At 39.6% G+C, this 21,911-nt stretch overlaps 1 protein-coding gene across 1 annotated transcript in view; it reads right to left on the reverse strand.

Annotated features, from left to right (window-relative positions):
- Positions 1-5,656: 5,656 nt before the first annotated feature.
- The window catches only part of INO80C (INO80 complex subunit C), a 19,079-nt gene continuing 2,824 nt past the window's right edge, over positions 5,657-21,911 (reverse strand). Inside the window, 4 exon segments of the mRNA XM_009864372.1 lie at positions 5,657-5,788; positions 10,563-10,630; positions 12,359-12,470; positions 15,350-15,460. Of these exon segments, the coding sequence (XP_009862674.1) occupies positions 5,657-5,788; positions 10,563-10,630; positions 12,359-12,470; positions 15,350-15,460 (423 nt within the window).

Consider the following 21,911-nt stretch of genomic DNA (forward strand, 5'->3'; position numbering starts at 1 on the left):
ATGCATGGGTAAGCAGCTCTCTTCAGAAATTCCAAAACCTAATGCTGAGAACTTGTGCATGCCCAATGCTGAAACAGAAATACACACACGAGGGGAACCTATTCTGCTTTAACACAAACTATGTTTTGCATTTCTTGCAGAGAAATGGCACTGGTCACATGTGCTGTGAGTGTGGTTAGTGGCTTGTAAACAATTTCACTTGAGAGAAAAGTAATTTTTGTGTCCCAGGTTTGGGACATGGGAGAAGACTTCAGATAGGCCATGAACCAGTTGCAGTTTCCTGAAGTGCTGTGCTGGGTGTACCAGAGTCAAGTCACTGTCATCATGGCTAGGCTTTGCGAATGAAGATATGGGAAGGGCTCTACCCACACTTGCTACAAGCGCGCTGATGGCTAAAAAGGCCGATGCGGGATAGGCAATTCCGGTTGCAAAAGGCACAGCAGAAAGTCTCCTTAGGTGGTATTGGTGAGGCATGGTTCTTTCTGCGTTGTCTTTTCTCCTCAAGACTAATTCTACGTGCGTTCTCAAAGGAGGCAGCAGCTTTATGGATAGTGTGTCTCCACGTCTCCCGACTGGAGGCCAGAGAGGACCATTGATGGCAGTCAATACCGCCAAAACTGAGGTGTTGTTTCAGGGAGTCCTTGTATCTCCTCGTGGCAGCTGGTGGCAAGTTCACCACAGAGCACAACCTTAACAGAGCCACAACAGTCAGCAAGCAAGCAGCCAGTGAGAGTTCTTGGCCAGAGGAAAAGACGCTGTCAAACAGTAACCACAGCCAGCCCCAAAATCAACTTATTGTCTAGTCCACTGGTACCACCATTTTTAGGTAGAGATTATTTATTTTAGGCTGCAGTGTAAGAGAAAGCGGTGTCCTGTTCTTAATATTTGTGATCTCGTAGGTTATAAATTGTGTGCACTTACACAAGCACTACTCACCAGTAGTTTAAACAGTATTGTTGTCGTTATCTCTCCCAAGCGATTACTGCTATTGCTGTCTGTACATTGTGATTTGCAGTAGTGTAATCATTTTTACAAATGACTGGATTTGTTAAGCTTCTCAGATAATACAAAACCAAGTCAAGTAATACTTACAGATACATATGGACTTGAACAAAATGTTTCTCTTGCCTGAAAGTGTATTATTTCATCTACCCTACCCACTCTGTTAACAGGCAAAGTGGGTTTTTATTGGGGAGGTGCATAATAAAATGAGAAAAATATGAAAGGATTTCTGTGCATTTTAATATTAGTGTTATCTTCATCTTAGTGTGACTGCAGTGTTTTGTAACACTCGACTTTTAAAAGAGCGCTGTCAGGCTTTTTCTCCCAGAACCTGACATCAAGTTCATTAAAGTCTTCTTCCCTGAACTGATTCAGAAAGAAAAACTATGTGCTATTTTATCTTGAGTATGTAAACCACGTACATTGTTAGAGATTGTAAGAGGCCTTAAAACCCATTGGCAAGTTTTCTAGTAATAAATTATTGTACTATTATTTTATTAAAGGTGACTTAGCCCTTCAGGAGAAAGCTTGAGCTTTTTTCTTAACAGAGTGGACTTACAAAGGCCTTTTAATCTCATACTACTTAATTTTTATTCTGATCTTCTTCACTAGTAAAAAGTCCTCCCCTTTGCTTATCTTTATTTCCTTGTGCTTTGGTGGGGTTTGATGCTTACAGGCCTCTGTCAAACCAGGTCAAGGCACATCTGCCTGCATGCTCCTGCTACTTCCGTCCACCATGGAAGCCCATATAGAGCAATTCCATAGGGATCCAGAATGCTGTGACAGAGAAAGCTGGGAAATTCAGGACAGTGAAATGGTGGGGCTCTAAAATGAGCTGGCTCAAGGCCTCTCTGAATTGAATTTTGCTGCTTTCCAGGACATGGGGCCAAGGTCATTCCTGGTACAGATGCAGTGGAGGGCAGGAAGCTTCCATGGGTAGGACAAACAAGCAGTGAATAATCAAGCCAAGAGCCCCGGAGCTCCAGCTAGAGAGGATGGGAAGACATAGGCAGCAGCTGCCGAGAGCTTCACTCTTCTCATCGCCTGCAGCACAGCCCTCCCCTCAGGAGCAGCTGGCCCCACGCCCCCCAGCCCCTGCTCCAGCCAGAGCACAGCGTCCTTGCAGCACCAGGGCTTTGGCCATACTGGGCAGCCCAGCTTCCGTCAGTTGGCTACCCTGGGGCCGACGGCTGCAGAGGCTGTTGCCTGCTTTGTCCAGGCCTTCGAGAGTAAGCAGATCCACCCAAAGCATGGGGCAAATACAGGCTACTGCAGTCTGAAAAAAAGAAACGGAAAACCCCAGCGCAAGCTAGAGGGACCCCCCACCTCCAGTGTTTGCTGGACCAGCAGTGTGTGGGGCACAGAGCCACGTGGGAACAGAGGAGCTTGGCCTCTGGTGAACATCCTCATTCTTTCTGAGGGATAGGACAGATGAGTCAAGGAAAATATGCTTTCCACCTGCCAGAAAGACTAAGGGTAGAGCTTTGCCAGTTGGACTATACCTTGCGAGTTGCTGGAGAAGCTCAATTCCGATTAATATCAGTAGGATTTGTGTGGGAGCTTAGCAACTGGTGTGCTGTAAGCTGTTACAAAGAGTAACAGAGGGGCATGACAGGGGAATGTATTAATGCAAATGCATGTGAGGCTGAAGCCACCCGTGCTAGGTATTAAGTAACGCGTTCAGGTGATACTTCATAGATAGTAACGGTTGTGCTTGAACAAATTAGTTCTCACCCTGACTGCTGGCTTTCTGCTTTATAGATGTGGCAGTATTATTAGGCAAACTACATTCTCCCCAAGCCTGAAATTGTGTTTGTCAGTGCTTCTCTTTTCAAATGCCTTTATTTTGTCCTCTTTTCAATTTAAACTCAACTTATTTACGTTTATCTAGATAACGACCCGTAAGTACTTTTAAATGTAAATGTACTTTTCAATTTTCACTTCTAAAGCTGTCGATAAAACATACTTTAAAAGGACTCTGTGGCACAGATCAGCTTTCCACTTATCCCTATTTTCTGCTACATACAGCAAGGGAGGTATTGCTCAGTTGTCTCATAGAAGGCACTGATGAAAGCAGCAGGTCCACGTGATGTTCCTCAAAGAACCTAGTCAGACTGAATGACATCATACACGTTGGCTGCTAGACCTGTCCTGCCCTCAGCTTCCTGCTAAACCAAATTCTTTATGATTGTTCCACATAGTAAACTGTTGTTAATCGATGTAATGCTGAATGGTGCTGGTGGCTGACTCACTGCTCTGGGCTTGACTACTGCACAGCCTAATGAGTAAGAGTGAGATACTACTGACTAGAAAAAACTGCCAGTAGCTAACAAAGCAAGAAACGAGGAAAGAAAGGGAATCTGGCAGCCATTGTATGGATAGAGCATTAAGAGGCACTAACATTTTTGCCAAATCTAAGCTGTATTTACTTTTCCTATGCTGATGTAATCAGTAAGACACTTAGGTTCTGAAAATGGAATGCATAAACACTGCACGGTAGAAATTAGCTGAGAAGCAACGTCTTAATATGCAGCGGAGGAGTGTGTGGAGCACCTTTCATGGTGAGGGAGCCTGGGTTCCTATACAGTCATTCCCAAAGAATTTTTAAAATATTTGTGGGAGAGAACAAGCTGGTGAATTACAATTTTATGTGCTGCTGTCTGGCTATTTAAAGCATAAATGGTCTTAAGAGCATTTCTATGTTGGGTTTTTTCCATATCAATGTTAAGTTTACCTTAAAAACACATCTTCAGTATATAAAGTAAGTTAAGAACATCCATTATAAAACTCAGATGCAAAGAGAATGTGGCTTGGATGCTTACTGGCATGAAGAGAGATATCCTGTCTTATTCTTTTTTTGTTCTGTGACACAGTTGTAGCGTTATCTGGTATCCAGGGCTTTGAAGGATCTATTGTAAGCATGTTGAAGACTTTTTCAATTACTTTGGTTTTGTAAATATTAATCACAAAAACTGAGGAATGAGTCCCACAGACTTTCATTAAACAATGTATCCTGTTACTGTTTTTCCTGTTTAGGAGTTGAAATTGAACTAGCACTAATAACACTCTGCATATTTATTGTTTCAATGAGAAAAAAAAAATCTGTTCTAATAATTATCATGTGTATAGAAATGTGCATCCAAGGCGCAGCTGGAGCCACTAGCTAGTCACCACTGTGTGCTGCCTATGCAGTCAGAGAGAAGAGCTGCTTTGCACAAGATCCCAGTGATCGTGATGGAGCTGGGATGAGACAGGACTGCTGTCCCACGGTCAGCGTTTCACCTCCTTAGTGACCTGAGCAGTCCAGGACTAATGAGCTATGGGACAAGTCTTCCTCTTGGCAGTTTTGCATGTGGGAAGACACCATTCCCTTGCCTGCCTTTTGGGCTAACAACCACTTCCCTTAGAGATAAGGGAAGTAAGTGCCACGGCCACAGGGCAGCCGGTGGAGTATTTGGAGACTAGGAATGGCTGAGCCTGAACTTGGAGTTCAGATTCAAAATTGCCAAGAGTCTAAGGCTGGGACAAAGATGCAGAAGTGGGAAGACAGCAAATCAACAGCTTGTTGTAAGAAAGAGGAAAAGGGAAAGAATGGGTAGAAAATCCTCTGCTTCCTCACCTCTAGACTTAGTTTCAGGAAATTGTAGTCATTTTGATGGCAGCGTGTACTTACTGTCAGCGTTCCCCAGCAAAGTCTAAACTCTCCTTCACTCTCCTTCCTCTGAAGGGTGACGATGTTCAGCTGCAGTTGGTTATTCTTCTGGTACTTCATGATGCGAAGTTCAGTGTCATGATGTAGGAGGTCTCACATTGCTGAAGGTCTGGGCATCAGAATGCCATTGGGCAGTGGAATTCCTGGGTTTTTTTCACCATAATTTTTTAAAAGGCTGAGAAATTAGTACTTTTTTGTACTAATTAGAACTAATTTTGTACTAGCTAGGAAAGGTAGAAGAATAGAACCGTTTTGGCTGGAAAAGACCTTTAAGAACATCAAGCTGAAGCACTGAGAAACTACTGAGTGTCACAATTAAGAGTTACCTGGTGATTTGTTCTGATCCTATCATGCACATTCATTAGGATATTTTAAAAACAAGTTCAAGTCCAACTTTATTTATGCTTCAGTGCAAATATTCGTGTGGAGCTGTTCATTTCCACAGTGCTCAGTACCATAAACAGTCATCACAATACAAACACTTGCTAAGTATCTTAGCTTCATTTTACAGATGGGACAAACTTCTTCATGGCCAGGTGGCAAGCACGTCCAGCAAGGCAGGTTTAGAAGTTGAGATATCCTGGTACCTTTTCCTTAATTTAAATGACTGTTTCTTCTGGGCCAGGGCAGTACATAAAATATACAGGGTGGGGATGAAATCCTGTCTGTACAGAAATTAGTATAACTCAGTGCAGATACGTATATCTTAAGGTCTGAGTTATTCTGTTCACCAAACCAAACTGCTTGCAAATTGGCAAGCTAACAAATATCAGCATTTATCAAAATTAAATCCACATGTTCCTCAAATCTATGTATCATTAACTACTTCCAGATGTAAAAACCTATGGATAGTTTTAAGGAACCTCGGTCCTACAGTCAGTTTCCACCATGATTTAAAATTAGCACTGTTTACAAGCGATAGACAAAAAATATTTGGTCTTTTCAGGCAACAATACTTGTTGCTTTCCTTAGAGCCAGATATCCTGTAACGACATCTGAAGGGAGCATTCGAATATAGGCAAATTCTTCAATAGTACTAAATCTTAGCTTGCTCTGAGGATCTGTGTAATTTGCCTGAAAAAGAAACAATGGCAGAGACACTGTTCAAATAAAATCTCAAAACAGAATCTAAAAAAGTGTCTAATTACAAGATGACAAATAGTGAGTTTCTTTTCCCAGTAACAGCACTGCTGTTCTACCATGTGACCAGAAGTTTGTACTTTTTTCTTTTTCCTCGTGTCAGAACTTACGAGAAGTTAACAGACCCTTCTAAAATCACATTACAAATGCATTAAATATAACAGAGGGCTAAACAGTTTCACACAAAACACAGCACAAAAGAAATTCTTCAACTCTATAAACTCACCCTAGCAACTCTGTGCCTTGTGCAGCTTCTCTCAAGGCAGCTCTCCAAAGAGTGAGGCTGCTGCCAATAAATTACCCACAAAGAGGCTGAATTATGGGTGCTCCGATAGCTTTGGACTGATTTTCTCTTCCAGCATACAACCGAGCTTTTAATTTACTTTAAAGTGGTTGTTAAAGCAAGGGAGTCTCAGCTTATGGTTCTGTGACTGAACTGATAAGAAATTTGAACTCGGCGTCATGCTTTGCTACAGATGCCTGCTTCTAGGATAGCAGCCTGGCCAGCTAACCCGGGGCTCTGCTATATTTGGACCCTGGGTGCCCGGGAGCAGTGCCAGTTTCTTTCCATCCTCTCCCCTTCCCTGTTGCTACAGAAACCTTGAGCTTGGGGGCAGCCCAGGAGGCTGGACTGGAGGAAGGCAGGCTTCAGGGCATTGCCTCTCCACCTTCAGCCTCCTGGATGGTCATGCCCTCTTCAGCACTGGGTTACCGAGCGCCTGCCAAGGCTTTGAAAGTGTCTTCTGGACCTTTCTTATCAGGAGATGGTGGCAGGCTGCAAGGCACAGGCAGCTGAGATCCCTTAAGACACAGCTACTAAAAAAGAAAAGGTCGGGAAGAGGTGGAGCATTTCCCCCCATCCGTACTGCTGAAGTGCAGAGCCCTCTACCATTTCTGTGTTGGCAAGGATCTGTTGACTGTGGTAACAATCCAGTTAATCATCTGGCCTGATAAGACCTAGTAGAAACTTATTATTTGTAGCTTGTGTTTTTACAAAAAAAAAAAGGCCATAAGGTTAATTAAATGTAGTCAGCCAAGTTTCATTTTCAAACAAATGGGAAAGTTAGGACATTAGGAGTAGATTTATCCCTGGTGGTAACTTCATGGTTACAGCAGGTATACATTTATTTTTATTTCACACTTTAAATCTGGCCTCATATAAGAAAAAGCTAACCAAGCAGACTGCTTCTCAAATGTGCATGATTCTGTAATAAACTAGCCAAGCAATATCTGCAACTTGTACTGCAAACCAATCTAGGTTAAAAATATTATGGCAAGTCTTCTCTATTCTGATACTTTGTATTGGGCTGTGCTGTCTGCACACACTAATGTATGGTAACTACTTACTTATGTTGTGACTTCTGCCTGAAAAGAAAGTTTACCGCTACTACAGCAATAATTAAAACAGATTAGAAAAGTGAAGTAAGGTGATTTTTCAAAGAAGAAAAACCTGCCATGTTTAGACACTAAGTCAAAGGCCACAGATACATGCTCTTCAAATACAAGGTATTACATATCTCAGCCTGTTTCTATAGTAACAAGGCTGATTCATTTTCAGAAAAGGAAGATAAATATAAACATTTCAAGGTTTGGTTTCTTTTTTAGCCTGCTTTACAATAAATTACTTTGTTTTGCATGTTAAAATATCTAAATACCCTGCAAGTTTGGAAATACTTGTTTTATTTAGCAGTGTCAACATAGTAGATAGTAGCTTTTGAATTCTAGGCTGCCTTACAAATATAAATTGGCTGCTCTGCTTAGACCATTGGTAAATTTAATTCCATTTGTGCTACACACAGAAAGAGAAGAGGATCAGTAGAATTTAATTGTGGCATTTAGTATAACTGCAGGTATACTGATGAGAATGTTTTAATACATATTTCTTTTTTCTGTACCTGCTAGACCATTTAATTCTTCCCTAAATAGGTAATGCTAAGGAATTTATTTTACTTTCTTTTTTTTCTCTTCCCCATGGGGAATCCAGCATTCCCATAGAAAATATATTATTACACAAATGCTTTCAGCTTTTACACAGAAAATATAGAGAGATTTTTCTTATACAATTTCTTATACTTATTTCTAATATACTCCATTACCCCACATATCTTCCTACTAAGAAATGATCTTGAAAATATATTTAGTGCTTCTTATGAAACATTTCTAACTTAGCAACTTAAAGGACACACTGTCTCAGTTATCTTAATAAAAAAGATTTTTTTAAACACAGTATTTTTACCCTAGTCTGGAGAAACCTTGCAGGCCAGGTAAAATAGGAAACTTGACTCACCATGCAATTAGAGGATGGAAAATTAAGGAAAAAAAACCAAGAAAGTGGAAAGACAAATAAAGGAAACAAAAGCAGCACTGAATGGATTCATATAGAAGGGAATTATACTGAGCTAGAACAGTTAGAGTACATAAATCACTGATGGAAAGGAGGAACTGGTAAAGAAAAACTGAGGAAGTGAGAGGAAGACTCTTACTTCCTCTGGCTAAACTGACCCATAGCTGGCAGGAACAAGGTCTTCACCCACATCTGTAACCTGCAGCATCATCTCCCTGTAAGTGCAACGACTGACTGGTTTTCAAATGCACCGAAGGCCAGTGCTGGATAGTGTTATTTGGTTCCCTGGAGATGGGGCAGAGAAGAGGACTTAATGCCCTAAGTAAGTCCCTCACTGGTCAGAGATGTTGCAGAAACTCTAATCCTGGTGTTATTAATTAAATAAAGTATTAATACCTAAGTATTAATAATTGCAAAGCAACTCTAAGGGGAGAGGATAGGAAATGGACGAACACCATTGAGTGATCCAGTACTGAATTTTCACTATTTTGGTGAAATCTACTGATTATTATTTCACATGTCTACCTAATCCCCCTGCCTCCATCCACGGCATCTTTATAACACAGTAAGGTACTTATACAAAGTTCCTTGTTCGATTGACCTCTGCTCTTGACTGAAAACAAGTTGCTGTTATATCAAAGCAATACCCTTACAAGTATAAGACTGTAAGTCTGCCTGGCTGGAGGGGATTCTTTCCCCTATTTTTGTGAACAGTCTCTTCCATTTCCTGCCTGCCAGCTCCTCTGCAAGAGAGATGCTGCTTTCCCATTCCCTCTCGAATATCAAGGGTTACCAGCCTCCATCTGAGCAACCCACTCCATTTCCAAATCATGCTCAAAGGCACAGGCTGGAAACACGCCACCTCCTAAGTGCCTTATTTAAATGTGTTACTTAAAAAATAAAAAAGTCAAAGGAAACATATGCTACAAAATCAAGAACTCAAATGTTAGGATGTGCAGGATTACAGTTGGCACTATAACTATTCTTTGATGCCTTGCACTGTGGAACTGCCGTAAGGCAGTCCTTAATTAAGTGCTTGCCCATTTTTTTTCACAATGGGGACTTTCATCTAATTCAGTGTACAGAACGCAAGGTGTGTGTTAACGTGTATCAACACAATCAATGTGTGTGTTTACAGGCACCTTGATGAGGTGGTATCAAGCCTGTGAGATTGGCAAGTGCCCTATGGATGAGAAAGAGATTAAACTAGGGGAAGGGACCCAGAGATTCTGTCTATGGCTCTTTGGCATTACAGAGTTTTCATTATTGTAGTTATTTGGTGTAACCATTACTTAACCCTTTTTATAGTAAAAAATACAACACTGCCGTTCATTTCAATTGGGATAAACGCACAGGGTTCTGCAAAATAAATCACTGGTGCCTGAAGGTGAAAAGATATGCTGTTACTAACACCTGTTTTGTTTTAAGTAAAATTATTCATGTCACATAGGAACAGTGTCAGCAGCAGATACAAAATTTTTGTTGGGCAGAATTCAATTACTTTGCTCCTGTTTTGTACCAATGGAATCTTTGGGGAATTCGGGTGCCAAATTGTAGCTACCAAGACTTTTTAGAGCATGTGCAAACCATATCCAAGTCAAATGCAATAGTTTTTTCTTTTTTCTTTTTACTTTTTTTTCCTTTCCCTCCTTCTTCTCCTTCTCCTCTTTCGCCCTCTCCCTCTCCTTCTCCTTCTCTTTTCCTAACAAAACCATGTAAGAGAGCCCATCTGTGACACAGGCTTGTATATCTGCCAAACTCCAAGTTCCATCTCTGCAACATGGGGGTTTCTGAAATTCTCAAAAGTCCATGCCAACTATCTGTCTCAGGTTGATTTGTTTGAAGGAAAATTTGAGAACAATGGTAACAAGTTGGGTTTTTTTTAACCTAGGCCAATCAGGGGTAATCTCATTCTTGGAAATTGCTGAGCCATCCTTTTAAAACCTTCTCTAAACGATACAATGAAATAAATCAGCCTCGGGCAAACACTCGGCATGGAAAGTTTCAGTCTGTATGGTTAATGCTTGGCAAAGTTAGCAGTCATGGAGACTGTGGGCTACCAGCTTTCGTGTAACCATCTAAAGAATTAGAAATTATGGGGACCAGTGCAGACTCTGCAGCTGGGAAAGTGATGTGATAGGAGTCACCTTGCAGGACAAGGTATTTAATCTGTCCTGACTTCTATAAACAACCTAAGGATTTTGTGATGTAACGACAGTGTTGTCCAATAAATTACTGGATAACTACTAAACACAAGGCTGAAAAGAAACCTCAGCCAGTACATCTTTTCCAGAAGCATGCACCAGCTTTATTTCATAGTGGAAAGTGAGATGACAATTTTGAAGAAAAAAATAAAATACTTACCGGAAGTCCTGAAATGTCCGAATATTTCTTGGCAGGCTTAAAGGAGGGAGGAGCATCGATATTAAAATCTAGAGAGAAACAAAAGGATACCTTCAGTGTGCTATATATATTTTAAAATGTAAACCCCAAACGTAAATAGGTAACAATATATCTTTACAATGCGGCCTTAACTTTCTGAGGTCTCTATTAAATAGCAACACCAAGACAAAGAAATATGAAGCAGAATTACCTTGGAAAACAGCCTGTTAGCACTGTAAACAACAGCCTGGTTCTGCTTACCTCTCTAATACAAGTTCTGTAAGCAGAACTGCCCTCCCCATAAGAAAAAATGTGAGAGCTACTGGAAATGTATTAACTTCTTCCAAGTCTAAATTAATTCCCTTGCAGTCAGTTATTTACAAAGAATAGCCATTATCATACACATGCTGTATGTTAAGACCACGAAACATTGCTCAAGATTGCAGGTCTGAAATACTATAATCCAGAAAAGCAAAGTAATCTTTTAAATCAGTTAAATCTTTAAGCATGTACCACTTTAAGCCCAGTCAATGACCTAGAAAATTGTCTGAATGTTTAAATTAAATGATGGAAATTGCTGTTCCTTGGTGCCCTTTAGATAGCAACTCTCATTCATAAATGTTTTTAAGATACAGTTGGTATGCTTAAGTAACTAAATCCCCAATTTCGGATGTTTACAAAACTATCTTGTACCTGATTCACTTCTCTCCTCCTTCCTGATCTCCTTTGCACCTCATTCAGATGCTATGATTAATTCAGATGCTCCATCCATATCAAATTACTAACTAATCATCTCACAATTTGAAAGACACTAATGCCACAGAGAGCTGGTTTTAAATATGTAACTGAATTTCTTTTCCCCTCTTCTTCGGGAAGAAAAAAAAAAGAATTCTGTGAATTTACAGTTGCAAACAGAACATAATAAAAATAGCAATATCAGCAGATTGTCAGTTACAATAGCCAGGAACACACAGTAGTCTGCATTTTTCTGTAACAGTTGCATCTAAGACACTTCAAAAAACAGCAAGCTATTTTTGAATAAAGCGTCAAGTCTCACAAAAAGTAGATGCATATGCTCAATTCTGAAATGCCTCCACTTGCTTAAGTAAAGTCTGAGGAACACATTCTGCCTCCAGCTATGTTCAACAGTATCCTACTTTATGAATAGACTTGAAGTGTATCTAGATTAAGGCCACTATTGTAATTTTGCTCCTATAGATGTAAACCAGTGCTCATCAGGACTGCCAACAGTGTAGTTTCAGCTGTGCTGAACTAAATAGGGGATGTAGAATTTAAATCTCCCGAGAATCTAGGATAAGGAGCTGGACATGAAGCTTGGGCTGAGGTCTAATCTACTGCAGGTATGTGGCTTAGCAGAATCTATTTGAAAATAGTTCAAATATAGCTAATCAAGCAGCAGCCACCTGTCAGGAGAAATTTGGGCTGTACACAAAGCAGCACGCTCCTCTGCAGTGAAGAAGTGACAAAAACCTGATGGCAATAAGGAGTTTCTGACTTTGTTTGGATAAATACATTTCCTTTATTAAACTCTCTCCTCAAATGTATTTGAACTTTGTCACAATACTCAAAATATTGGCTTCCCCTACTTTCCACTTAGGGCTAGTGAGTGTGGTTGAACTACTCTTAAATCCACTACTGGACCCTGTTTAAGCAGGATACTGCATGCACTGATGAAGTAATTTAGGTTTGTTTTAAAGAAAGTTATTTGTGTGGATTTTATTATTTATAAATACATGCAAAGAGTCTAAGCAGCTTACAGCTAGGATCATTTAGTTGCCATGGCAATGCCCTTTCAGAAGCAAGAATTTGTTTCAGGTTCTTCCAAGTTCTATTCTTCTTGCCAGCTGCTGCTCCACCAATGCCAGAGTGCTAGAATTAAAAATACGGTGTTTAGAGAAAAAATAAATAAAGAAAACTATTTCAGAGTGTGACACATATTTCATAGTCTTTCTGATACATCTTGTCAGGAACTATTTGTTATCCTCACTTATTTCATCAGCAGGCTAATATACTGTACACTTTAATCTTGCCTGCAAGAAAAATAAAGCTTTTTGGACTATGTCAAAGTTACTATGTTTTTGACTGAAGGAAATTAAAATCTACGTTTTACATGGAAATAGAAAATCAATGTGGTTAGGTTTAGCATGAGATTACAGGATTCTGTACGTACTTCCCATCATATTAGAATTTATTACTGTGAAGTTGTGTCTAAAATTGTGATTACACGGCTGAATTTTCTCTCTCCTTTTTATGGCATATTACAGGTGCAGCACTCTTTTACAAATTATCCATGACTGTAGAAAATACAATTGATCTTGCAAAATGTAATGAATGCTATGAAAAACTTTCTGGAAATTTTATTTTTCTTTGAAAGGATAGAAGACAGACAAATAGAAAAAAGAGTAATAAAATGTTGGCTGCCAGGGCAATTTTGCATTTTTGAAAGGTACACTAATGGAAGGCTTGCCACAGGTACTATAATGGTAGTTTCAATTATCAAATGTGTTTGCTACAGAGTAATTTATTTAAGTCCCTCCAGAGACAGAAGCTGCACAACATACTGTACTACTTCTAAATGATCAAAGGACACAGATTTACAGCTTTACTTCAGGACATAAAATGTTCTTACAGTTGGGGAATTGTTATTTCTGTTAATAATTACTACTTGTCACATCAGTCTCATCAAAACTCAGCAAAGTACTGCAGACACACTTTTCCTGTGCTTGGTTTACAAATTAGCCTGTTAAATTGCTGATAAGGATAGGAGGAAGGAGAGAGCTCTTTTCTGTAGATCTAAGATAGAAAAAACGCTCAGGAGCTGATGATATATTGGGTTTTGACAATGGATATCCAATATAGAAAGTACATGCAAATGCTTGCTCTGAGGGTAACACTTTGGTAACGTACAGATCCTTGTAAAATAGAGACTCTTGGAATATGAGATGAAAATAGAGGTAATATCACATTGCTAATTCAAATTCATGACATGATTTTCCCACAAATCATTACATAATGTTTTTTTTCAGTAACATGGTTTCTTAAAAACAGCTATTGAGATTATACGAACTTATGCCTCCTAGGAACGGGGTTAAGTATCGCTTTACGTACCTACAATCAAAATGCAATGACTGCCAAGCGCAAATGAACCAAACTACCTCTGTACTGGTGAGGTTCAGGGTAAGCTGGAGCTTGGACAGGGTGAGCTATTCATTGCTCTACACAAGTGTCAAAAGGTCGTCTTCTCCTTCCCCTTTGCCAAGGGATGAAGATTCCATTCAGGAAGTTCATAAAAAGGGTAGTCTCTTCCTTGTTCTCTGCTTTTAAGCCTATCCTCTGCAGTAAGCTAATGGTCATATTTATGAGAGACAGACATTATTTGATTTATTTTCTTCCTTTTAAGGCAAATTAGGCTGGAAGGATGCAACAAGTCATCCAAATTGTTACTATCCATTTATACTGTCAAAAGGTCAAAAACTCAATATATTTATTCTCAAATTAGTTACTGTATTGGGGAGAGCAGTTTCATGTTTATGTTGTAACTGTCTGTTATTTCTGCAGCAGTTGCCAAAGGCCCTGCACATTCATTATTATTTCAAGCACGTAGATGTTAGTACTGCCCCTTTGGAAATAACAACGTCCCTCCAAGAACTGAAGGATCAGCACAAGGCCTCCTGGCTATTTAAATCCTATATGGAAGCTACATGGAATGCCTGTGGGTGCAAACAGAGCTTTTCCAATAAGCCCCATTTCTCTAAGATGCTGGTACTCACTGGAGGATTAGAGTGAGCAAAGCATACAGTCCTTTGAATGCCCCTCTCATTGATGGGAGTTGTCTGCAAACCACACATAGTGACTTGCAAGTCAGAGATTAATGTTATACTCCCTGCCAAACTTGTGCTTAGCACGCTGTGCGATGCCCGATTACTTGGGTTTTATGCTGTGGGATATTGTATCTTACAGAATGAAATCTGAGATAAAATCCTTCTTTCTAAGTACTGGCCTAGGACCAGCAGTCTGAGAAGTTTGCTTGTCTAGGAAGCATTTGTACAGCATGCCAATGAGTTTGCCCTGGCAAGATAAAAAGATATTAAAACCAAACCCAGCAGTTTCAGCATTACTAGCTGTAGCCTTCCTTACCTTCTCCCCAAGTTTAAACCTCAGAGTGTTTCAGCAGCCTGTATTTCATCAAGCTGTCAGAGTTTACATGACTTCTGAATGCCGGCAAGCCACGCTTCTGGGCAGCACAAAGCATCTGCTTCTGAATCTAGCGGATCTCACAGGTCTGTTAAATTTTGGGGATCAGGAGAGGAACAAAATGGCTGTTGCTAGTGACTCTCTCACTGATTTCTAGTTGAATTGCTTTGCGGCCTGCCTTGGCTAGGAACTGCGAGATGGGACTTTTACATTCACAGTGGTATGAATTGTCCCTCTCTAGCTGTGGTAGTTTCTGAGATAGCACACCGTAAAATTTCTGCATGTACCTTGATCTACCAGGTTTTCTGACTCTGTTCCAGAATTTAATATAATAGTTCTGTCTCTCGACCAGTGCCATTTTCATGCTATAATACAGTGTGCACTTTGGACCATAGTGTAGCAAGGACTTTCTAGCTGAATTTCTTAAAACTTGTTGACCTTTTATTTGCAGTTGAGCTGATGTTGTTAATATTTACAGTAGGGTTAAAGAGAATCTTAGTTAATGTTTTATTTGAAGAGTTTAGAATTTCAGATTGTTAGAATAATATACTTACGATGAAATTTGGATCTTTAAATGGTAATGGCTTGATAGTTGTTTCCACTGATCCTGTGCTGGAGTCTGTGTTCAGAAATTTGTTTTCATTCACGGCCTCTCCACCTGCACTCTGAAGAAAGAAATACAATCTTACTCCTTGTTACTCTGAGCAAGTTTAATCAGAAACTGAGCCATCTGCTATATTACCTACCTGCTGCCTTTCTAGCCTTCCTATCTTTTGAATCTTTAAAGATGTTGAATGTCAGCAGTGGGAAAACAAAATATTTGTCAAGTAGTTTACAAATGACACATGAAGGGGAGGAGGGAATAGTGGCCAAAGTCTAGTGAGTAAAAACAGCATCAAGTTTATATCAGTATTAATGAAAGCCAATAATACATAAAATTTATGAAAAGTTTTTTTTCAAAGTTCTAAAGAAAAATTCATTAATGAGCTTATTCTCCATCCTTGGCTTCAATCATGCCGAGTGAGAATTGAGAAAAAAAACCCCAACTTTATTATATGTATTATTTTTGTATATAAGTCTCACAAAACCTACATGGGTACTAGTTGGTGTTTTCTAAGCTTTTGTTTATGGTTTATTTATTTAGCAGGAAGAGCAGTTGGAGGAGGGGTGTGTGTGATTGGAAAGCTAAAAAAGTTGTGTGGCAGTCTAAGCAACTTCTGATAGTTCTGCATGGCTGAGTTTATGTTGTTTTTTATTTTCTGAGCACCCTGTAAGTCTCCACAACTAGTCCATGCTACATACATAAATGTTCCTCATGAAATCCTGATCTATACTGAAGCCAGCAAGAATTGTGTCATTGACTTCAGCGGTTCTATCAATAAGATTTCATACCTTGATTCTCTTGAAGAACAATAAGCCTGGCTAAAAGCTGTATCAATATTTACTGAACAGGGTGTTTCTTTACCTTCAGGCAGATAATACTTAGAACAAAAAAAAGATTTCCTGTGAAAACCTGTACTGCAAAACCTTCTGTGTTGATACAGTACTCTTTTAACTAGGAGAAAAAAGGATTGTTATTATTGAATTAGGGGAAAACCTCTAGAAACTGAGACTATATAGCAAAGGCCATGATTCAGCATATCCTCCGTGTGATTACAAGGACAGTGTTTGTGTTCTTAACTACATGCAGAAGTAATTACAGGATTAAGAACTAGGCAAGTTGAACTTTTCTTTGGGGAAATATATCAGTTATTCAACAGTGCCTGTTTTTACCATAACAAAGAGAGGACTTAAATATTCAAAGTATGGTATAAAGAGGCATTCAACCAAAATAGTCATGTTCCTAGTGTCTTATTAAAATGAAATATAGTAATAGAGATTATCTATTTTCAAAACAACAGACAGTCCTCTGTAAACTCACAGTACAGGAGATACTGCCATAACAACAGCAGTGGAAGCAACCCCAAAGTCTGTAACTTAAACTTGATTCTTCCCTTGCTGAGGAAAACAGTAAAAGGCAGTGACTGTCAGAGAAACAGAAAATATACAGACAGATGTTTAGAAACATGCATTATGTGACAGTGAGCAGAGAAAATATCTTCAGCAATCCTGAGTGAAGTGGCTTTATACGAGTTATTAGGTTTCAAACTACATTCTCGAACATGCATACTTCCATCACTTTGGATTTCAGCAGCAAACATTAAAGTCCATCTTCAAAAAGACGAATTTTGAGATGCAAGATTATTTTTGATGAATAAATTATCTCTGATACTGCTCATTATCAGTGTAAATTTTCTAAGCGAAGGAATCAGGACTCACAGTTATTCTTCAAAGCGCTCTTGCCTTTTATTTGGCACCATTTGGTCAATTTTATATTCAATCCAAGGGCTTTTTATTAATTACTTACCACTTTTGCCCCTTCAGTGATCCATTCCTAAGTATTCAGTTGTTTATGAAACAGGTTTTGAGTAGCATTTCAACAGTATCTCAAGAGAGTATCTAGCATTTTGAGATGGAACAAATAGAAATGGCTAACAGTAAAGGGGAAGAAGCTTCCTCATACATACAGTCCTTAATTTCTGCTGGTGGGTACATCTACATATTGTACTCAGTGTCTTCAGTGAGTTTTTCTGTGTGTGGATTCAGTGCTAACCTTGCTGGTGCACTGGGAAGGAAAGTAAGGAACTGTTCCTGGCAGGACAATTCCTGAATGTCAATTCTACACGTCATTTTCTCCTGGACCAACCCCGAAGCGATTTTTGGTATTAGTGCTGCTAAGAGTCAGGATAAGTCACGTTACAGGCCACATGCTAATTTTGTTTGTGCCAGTATCCCTTGCACAGTGTACAGAGGCAGCAGGATGTGGAGCAGCAGCTGCTGCTTTTTGGGGCCATGTGGACACCCAAGTCATCCTCCCTTCCCACTGAGACAGAATGCCAGCCGTAGCTCCTGGATCTGCCATGGACAATTTGAGAGCAGTGGTTTCCTCTCCAAGGCAAAGGGAGCACCCTGGCACACAGGACCATAAAGCAGCTTGCATACCATAGTGGTAGGCATACCATAGTTGTATGCAATTGTTACCAAAATTTCAGACCTCTCTGATAGACTGGGGAGCAAATAAGACGAGTACTATGATTCCACTTAAATGCTGGGAACGGAGATAAAGACATATTGTAGAGGCATGCCAATTCCCTCACTCAGCATTGCTTGTATGAAAACTCTGAATTTTAGCAGTAGCACTGTGGAAGACAGATACTCTGCTAATGTGATTTTCTTTTTGGAAAAACATTAAAGAGTTGAGCAGAAGCACTGCTTCCAGAATAATGTGCTACTGCACACAGGAGTGAACGCCATCAAGCACAGAGCTTTGAAATGTTCTTTCTATGCAGCCTGCAGAAGTCTCAGTTGATATCCTCAGCAGTTTTATAGCCACAAACTGAAAGTGACTCAACAATCTACAAATCTATCCAGTCTATGTTTTAAAATGCCAGGATTTAAAGCATAGGAAACATCTTTTAATGTTTCAACTTTGTTTTTCAAAAGTTTTTTAAAGGCAAGGGGGAGATGCCAAATGAAATTTAACCAATATGGATCTTCCTTTGTTCTGCAAACATTTCCTGAGAGTGAACAATACAGTAATAATACAAAACATTATTTGCAACCTGAAAGAAGGTTCCTCAGCAAACAGTTACTGTACGGTAAAGGTAATCTTTTAATTTTTAATATTAATTGAACGAATCTCTCCCAGATGTACTGGTTTGCTTGGTCATTTGGTTTGGAAGACAGTTCATTTTTCACCGTCATGCATTGGGGCACACAAACAGGAATGAACTCAAATCCCCCTTTGTAGTCCTATGAAGCGAGATGGTCTCGTGAGCGCGGCGAGGAAGTGCCTGTCACCGGGGAACACACACTGCTCAGCATGTGCTGTAACCCCCAGTGACGTGTAGGGCAGCTTCCCCTTCCTGCTCAAGGCACAACCAGTCCCCAGCACATTTTCTCTACTCAGCCAGGCTCTTGGCTAACTCCCTCACCCGCCGTGTCCTAGGGTAATCCCAAATGCTTTGCTGTAAGGCTGGAAAGAAAGCATAACCATGGGCTGAAACTCTCAATAGCTTCTTTAAAGCTTCTTTTTAACTGATCTTGTAATGTAAACGTCCTTTATGGGGAGCTCAATATACATTTCAAGGAGAGAGACAGTGAAGCAGCTTTTAATGTGCACTTTATAACTAAATTATGTCTTTTAAATGGTGGTTTATGTATGTAGGGCTACAAGGAATTTGTGCTACCATAGTCACTAAGCAGTATACGTTTTTCTTTATGGGCTGTTGAATATTATAACCACAAAGACTTTGGTGTGGTTTATGTTTACACAGTACATCTGCACTGGCAAATGAAGGTGTGATTTCAGTACAGCTGAACACCCTTATGCTAATTTTACCCCAAATAATGGTAAAGATGGCACCTAAGCTGTCAGCAACCATGTTCATCCTTTCCCATCAACTCTTCCTCTGTGTATTACCCTCCCCTGAAGTCCATGTGGCCACCACTTCCTCATGTTGCCTCCCTCTGTTCTCCTCTTCCCAGGATCCCCCTTAGCCAGGCACAGAGCAACCCTGACTGGATTGGCATGTTTTAAAAGTTGTAGACAGTGGGTCAAAGACTTACTATAGGACCACTTGTTCAATTTTATTCCCTCTATGAAGTTCTGTTTCTGTGCTTTAGCTGAATTTTAACCGCAACCACAGTGTGACAGGTTGGCAACTTCCACTCCTCCTGGGATAGTGATGGGTGTTGTTTCTTTTCTGCACTTCTTTACACAAGACTATCTACCAAGCATTCCACGCACCCCAGGTGGGTGAGACCTAAGCCTGCCTGTTATGTATGGGACTGGGTGGCAGTCACTGGGGGAAGAAGCTGGCTGAGGACTTCACTTGGTTAGCAGACAGTAAAAATTTGAGAGAGAGCAAAGAATTGAGGCAAACACTTGGGAGTCCCAAGAGGTTTGTTGTAAAAGCAGCCAAGTCTGGGGAAGAGACCTGAGCTAAGCTTTGCCACCTTAACACTAGTTTCTTTTGAATAAAGCCAAACCCCAGGAATGAGCCTAGTTTGGACCCTAATGTATGTGCCGTCTGTAGTGGGAGAAAACACACACTGGGAGACTGCCTATTCACATACTACTTTCAATCTTAGGTTTCGGTAGATCTATTAATGTTTTCAATATATTCCGTTCCAAATTCCCTACCGCAGATGTATTGGTTTTCACATGATTTCCAAAGGTTGCTCCATCTGTCTGGTTTTATTTAGGGAGAGGACAAGCAAAACATTTAGACCATGGAAGCTGAATTCTTTGGTTTGGCTATTTCTAGGTGGAATCAGCATTGTGAGGTCTGGGATGAGTGTCTATGATGGGGCTAAATACCAGGTGGAATTAGCTTATTATGAAAGTGCTTGTCTGAATTATTCCTTTCCCCCCCCTTCTTTTCCCCAGCAAACATTAAAACTGCATAACAGAATAACTGATACATGCTGAATTATCATTTCTTACCTTTTTACTTTTGGATTATATTCTATAATATTTTTTCATTATTTTAGACTAGTAAGATTTTATGAAGTATAAAAAACATTAAAAATATGAAACACAAAAGTTAAAGATGTAAATTTGTGCATTTCTATCATCCTATCACTATATATCATGCATGTAATGGCTTAGGAAAAAAATGGATTTGCACAAGACTGAAGATATGCTAGGATTGTCAGTGGCCATTTTCACTAGATGTTACAGTTTTGCATGATAAAACAGAATTTGAAAATAGAAAGCAAACTGAAGAGTGTGTTGGTAAAGCAAAATTTAAATGCATAGATAAACAGAGTCATAACTGGAGTTTCTAGTTTAAGGGAGCAAAACCAATATTGTAAATATTTCATTAGTTAGTTGGTTTTAACGCTATTTGATTACAGCAATTGTAGATGAAGATGATTAAATATATAAGTTTTTATTTGGTTTTGTGTCTGTGTTCAGTATTTCTGATACTCCAGCTTTGTCTCAGCGTGATGACTAGGGGCTTGTATGTCACTATTGAAAAATAAGTAATAAGAGGGATCTGGTTCTAAATCAAGCCCTTGTACTTGGTGATAACTTTGCTCCAAACACCCACTTTGGCTTGCTAAGGAACCCACTTGTCTCCAGCCTTTGTATATGTAGTTCAGTAAATAGTTTAAAGTATTTTTACTTACTTTTGGCAACTGATTTCCATAATCACAGTAATATTACAGCGACGTTCTTAATGTCATTGGCCCAGTTGTTTTAACTCAGCCTCAGTAATGGTACATATCTAATTAATCCTGTAATAGGTTACTTCTAAAGCAGCAACATTCAACTTGTAGCAACTTACTCAGATTTTAGCTGTGTGTAAGTTCTGTGACATCCTGACGAAGCTCTGGCATGCAGCCAGGGAAGAAAATGGTAATTTATAAAACCAATGGATAATACCTGTATTTTCACTAGCAGCCAATTACAGTGAGTAAGAGTGCCATGTGGAAACAGAGTACAAATGTCACTAGACGACAGCAGCGATGCTATGAGCAGACTTTACAGAACTGGGAGTAGACATTGAATGTCAGCTATTTAACAGTCACAGCTAATACTGCTCATACTGGAACATATATTAAGCTGTTTGATTAATATATTAGCTCTGACTGTATAACAAGCCTAGCACAGGCTCTTGCGCATTCTGAATATTTAATCCATTTAACTTTGCATGATGACATGACAGGAGCCATTAAAACTTGAACACATACACTCTGGCAGACAAAAAGGCAGCTCTTCACATTGCTGGGAACAATTCACAGACAAAGGTGTCAGAACTAGACTGCTTAAGCTCGAGTTAAGATGAGGGCTACAAAATATCACCAATGTTATTAGTATAGCATATTTCTGAAAACAAACTCACTGAAGACTCAGTAACAATGTAAGGTTGAAGCAATAGCACTCTCCTGAACAAGTTTAACTCCATGTCTGTGAGAGAAAGGTTTGCTGGAAAGCCTTATTCAGTAACATGTATAAACATGTCTTCCCCATCTGTCTGCATTTTACTGGTTCTTGGATTCAGCAGG

Source organism: Apaloderma vittatum, unplaced genomic scaffold, assembly GCF_000703405.1.
Source record: "Apaloderma vittatum isolate BGI_N311 unplaced genomic scaffold, ASM70340v1 scaffold252, whole genome shotgun sequence".
In the NCBI taxonomy this organism is placed as follows: Eukaryota; Metazoa; Chordata; class Aves; order Trogoniformes; family Trogonidae; genus Apaloderma; species Apaloderma vittatum.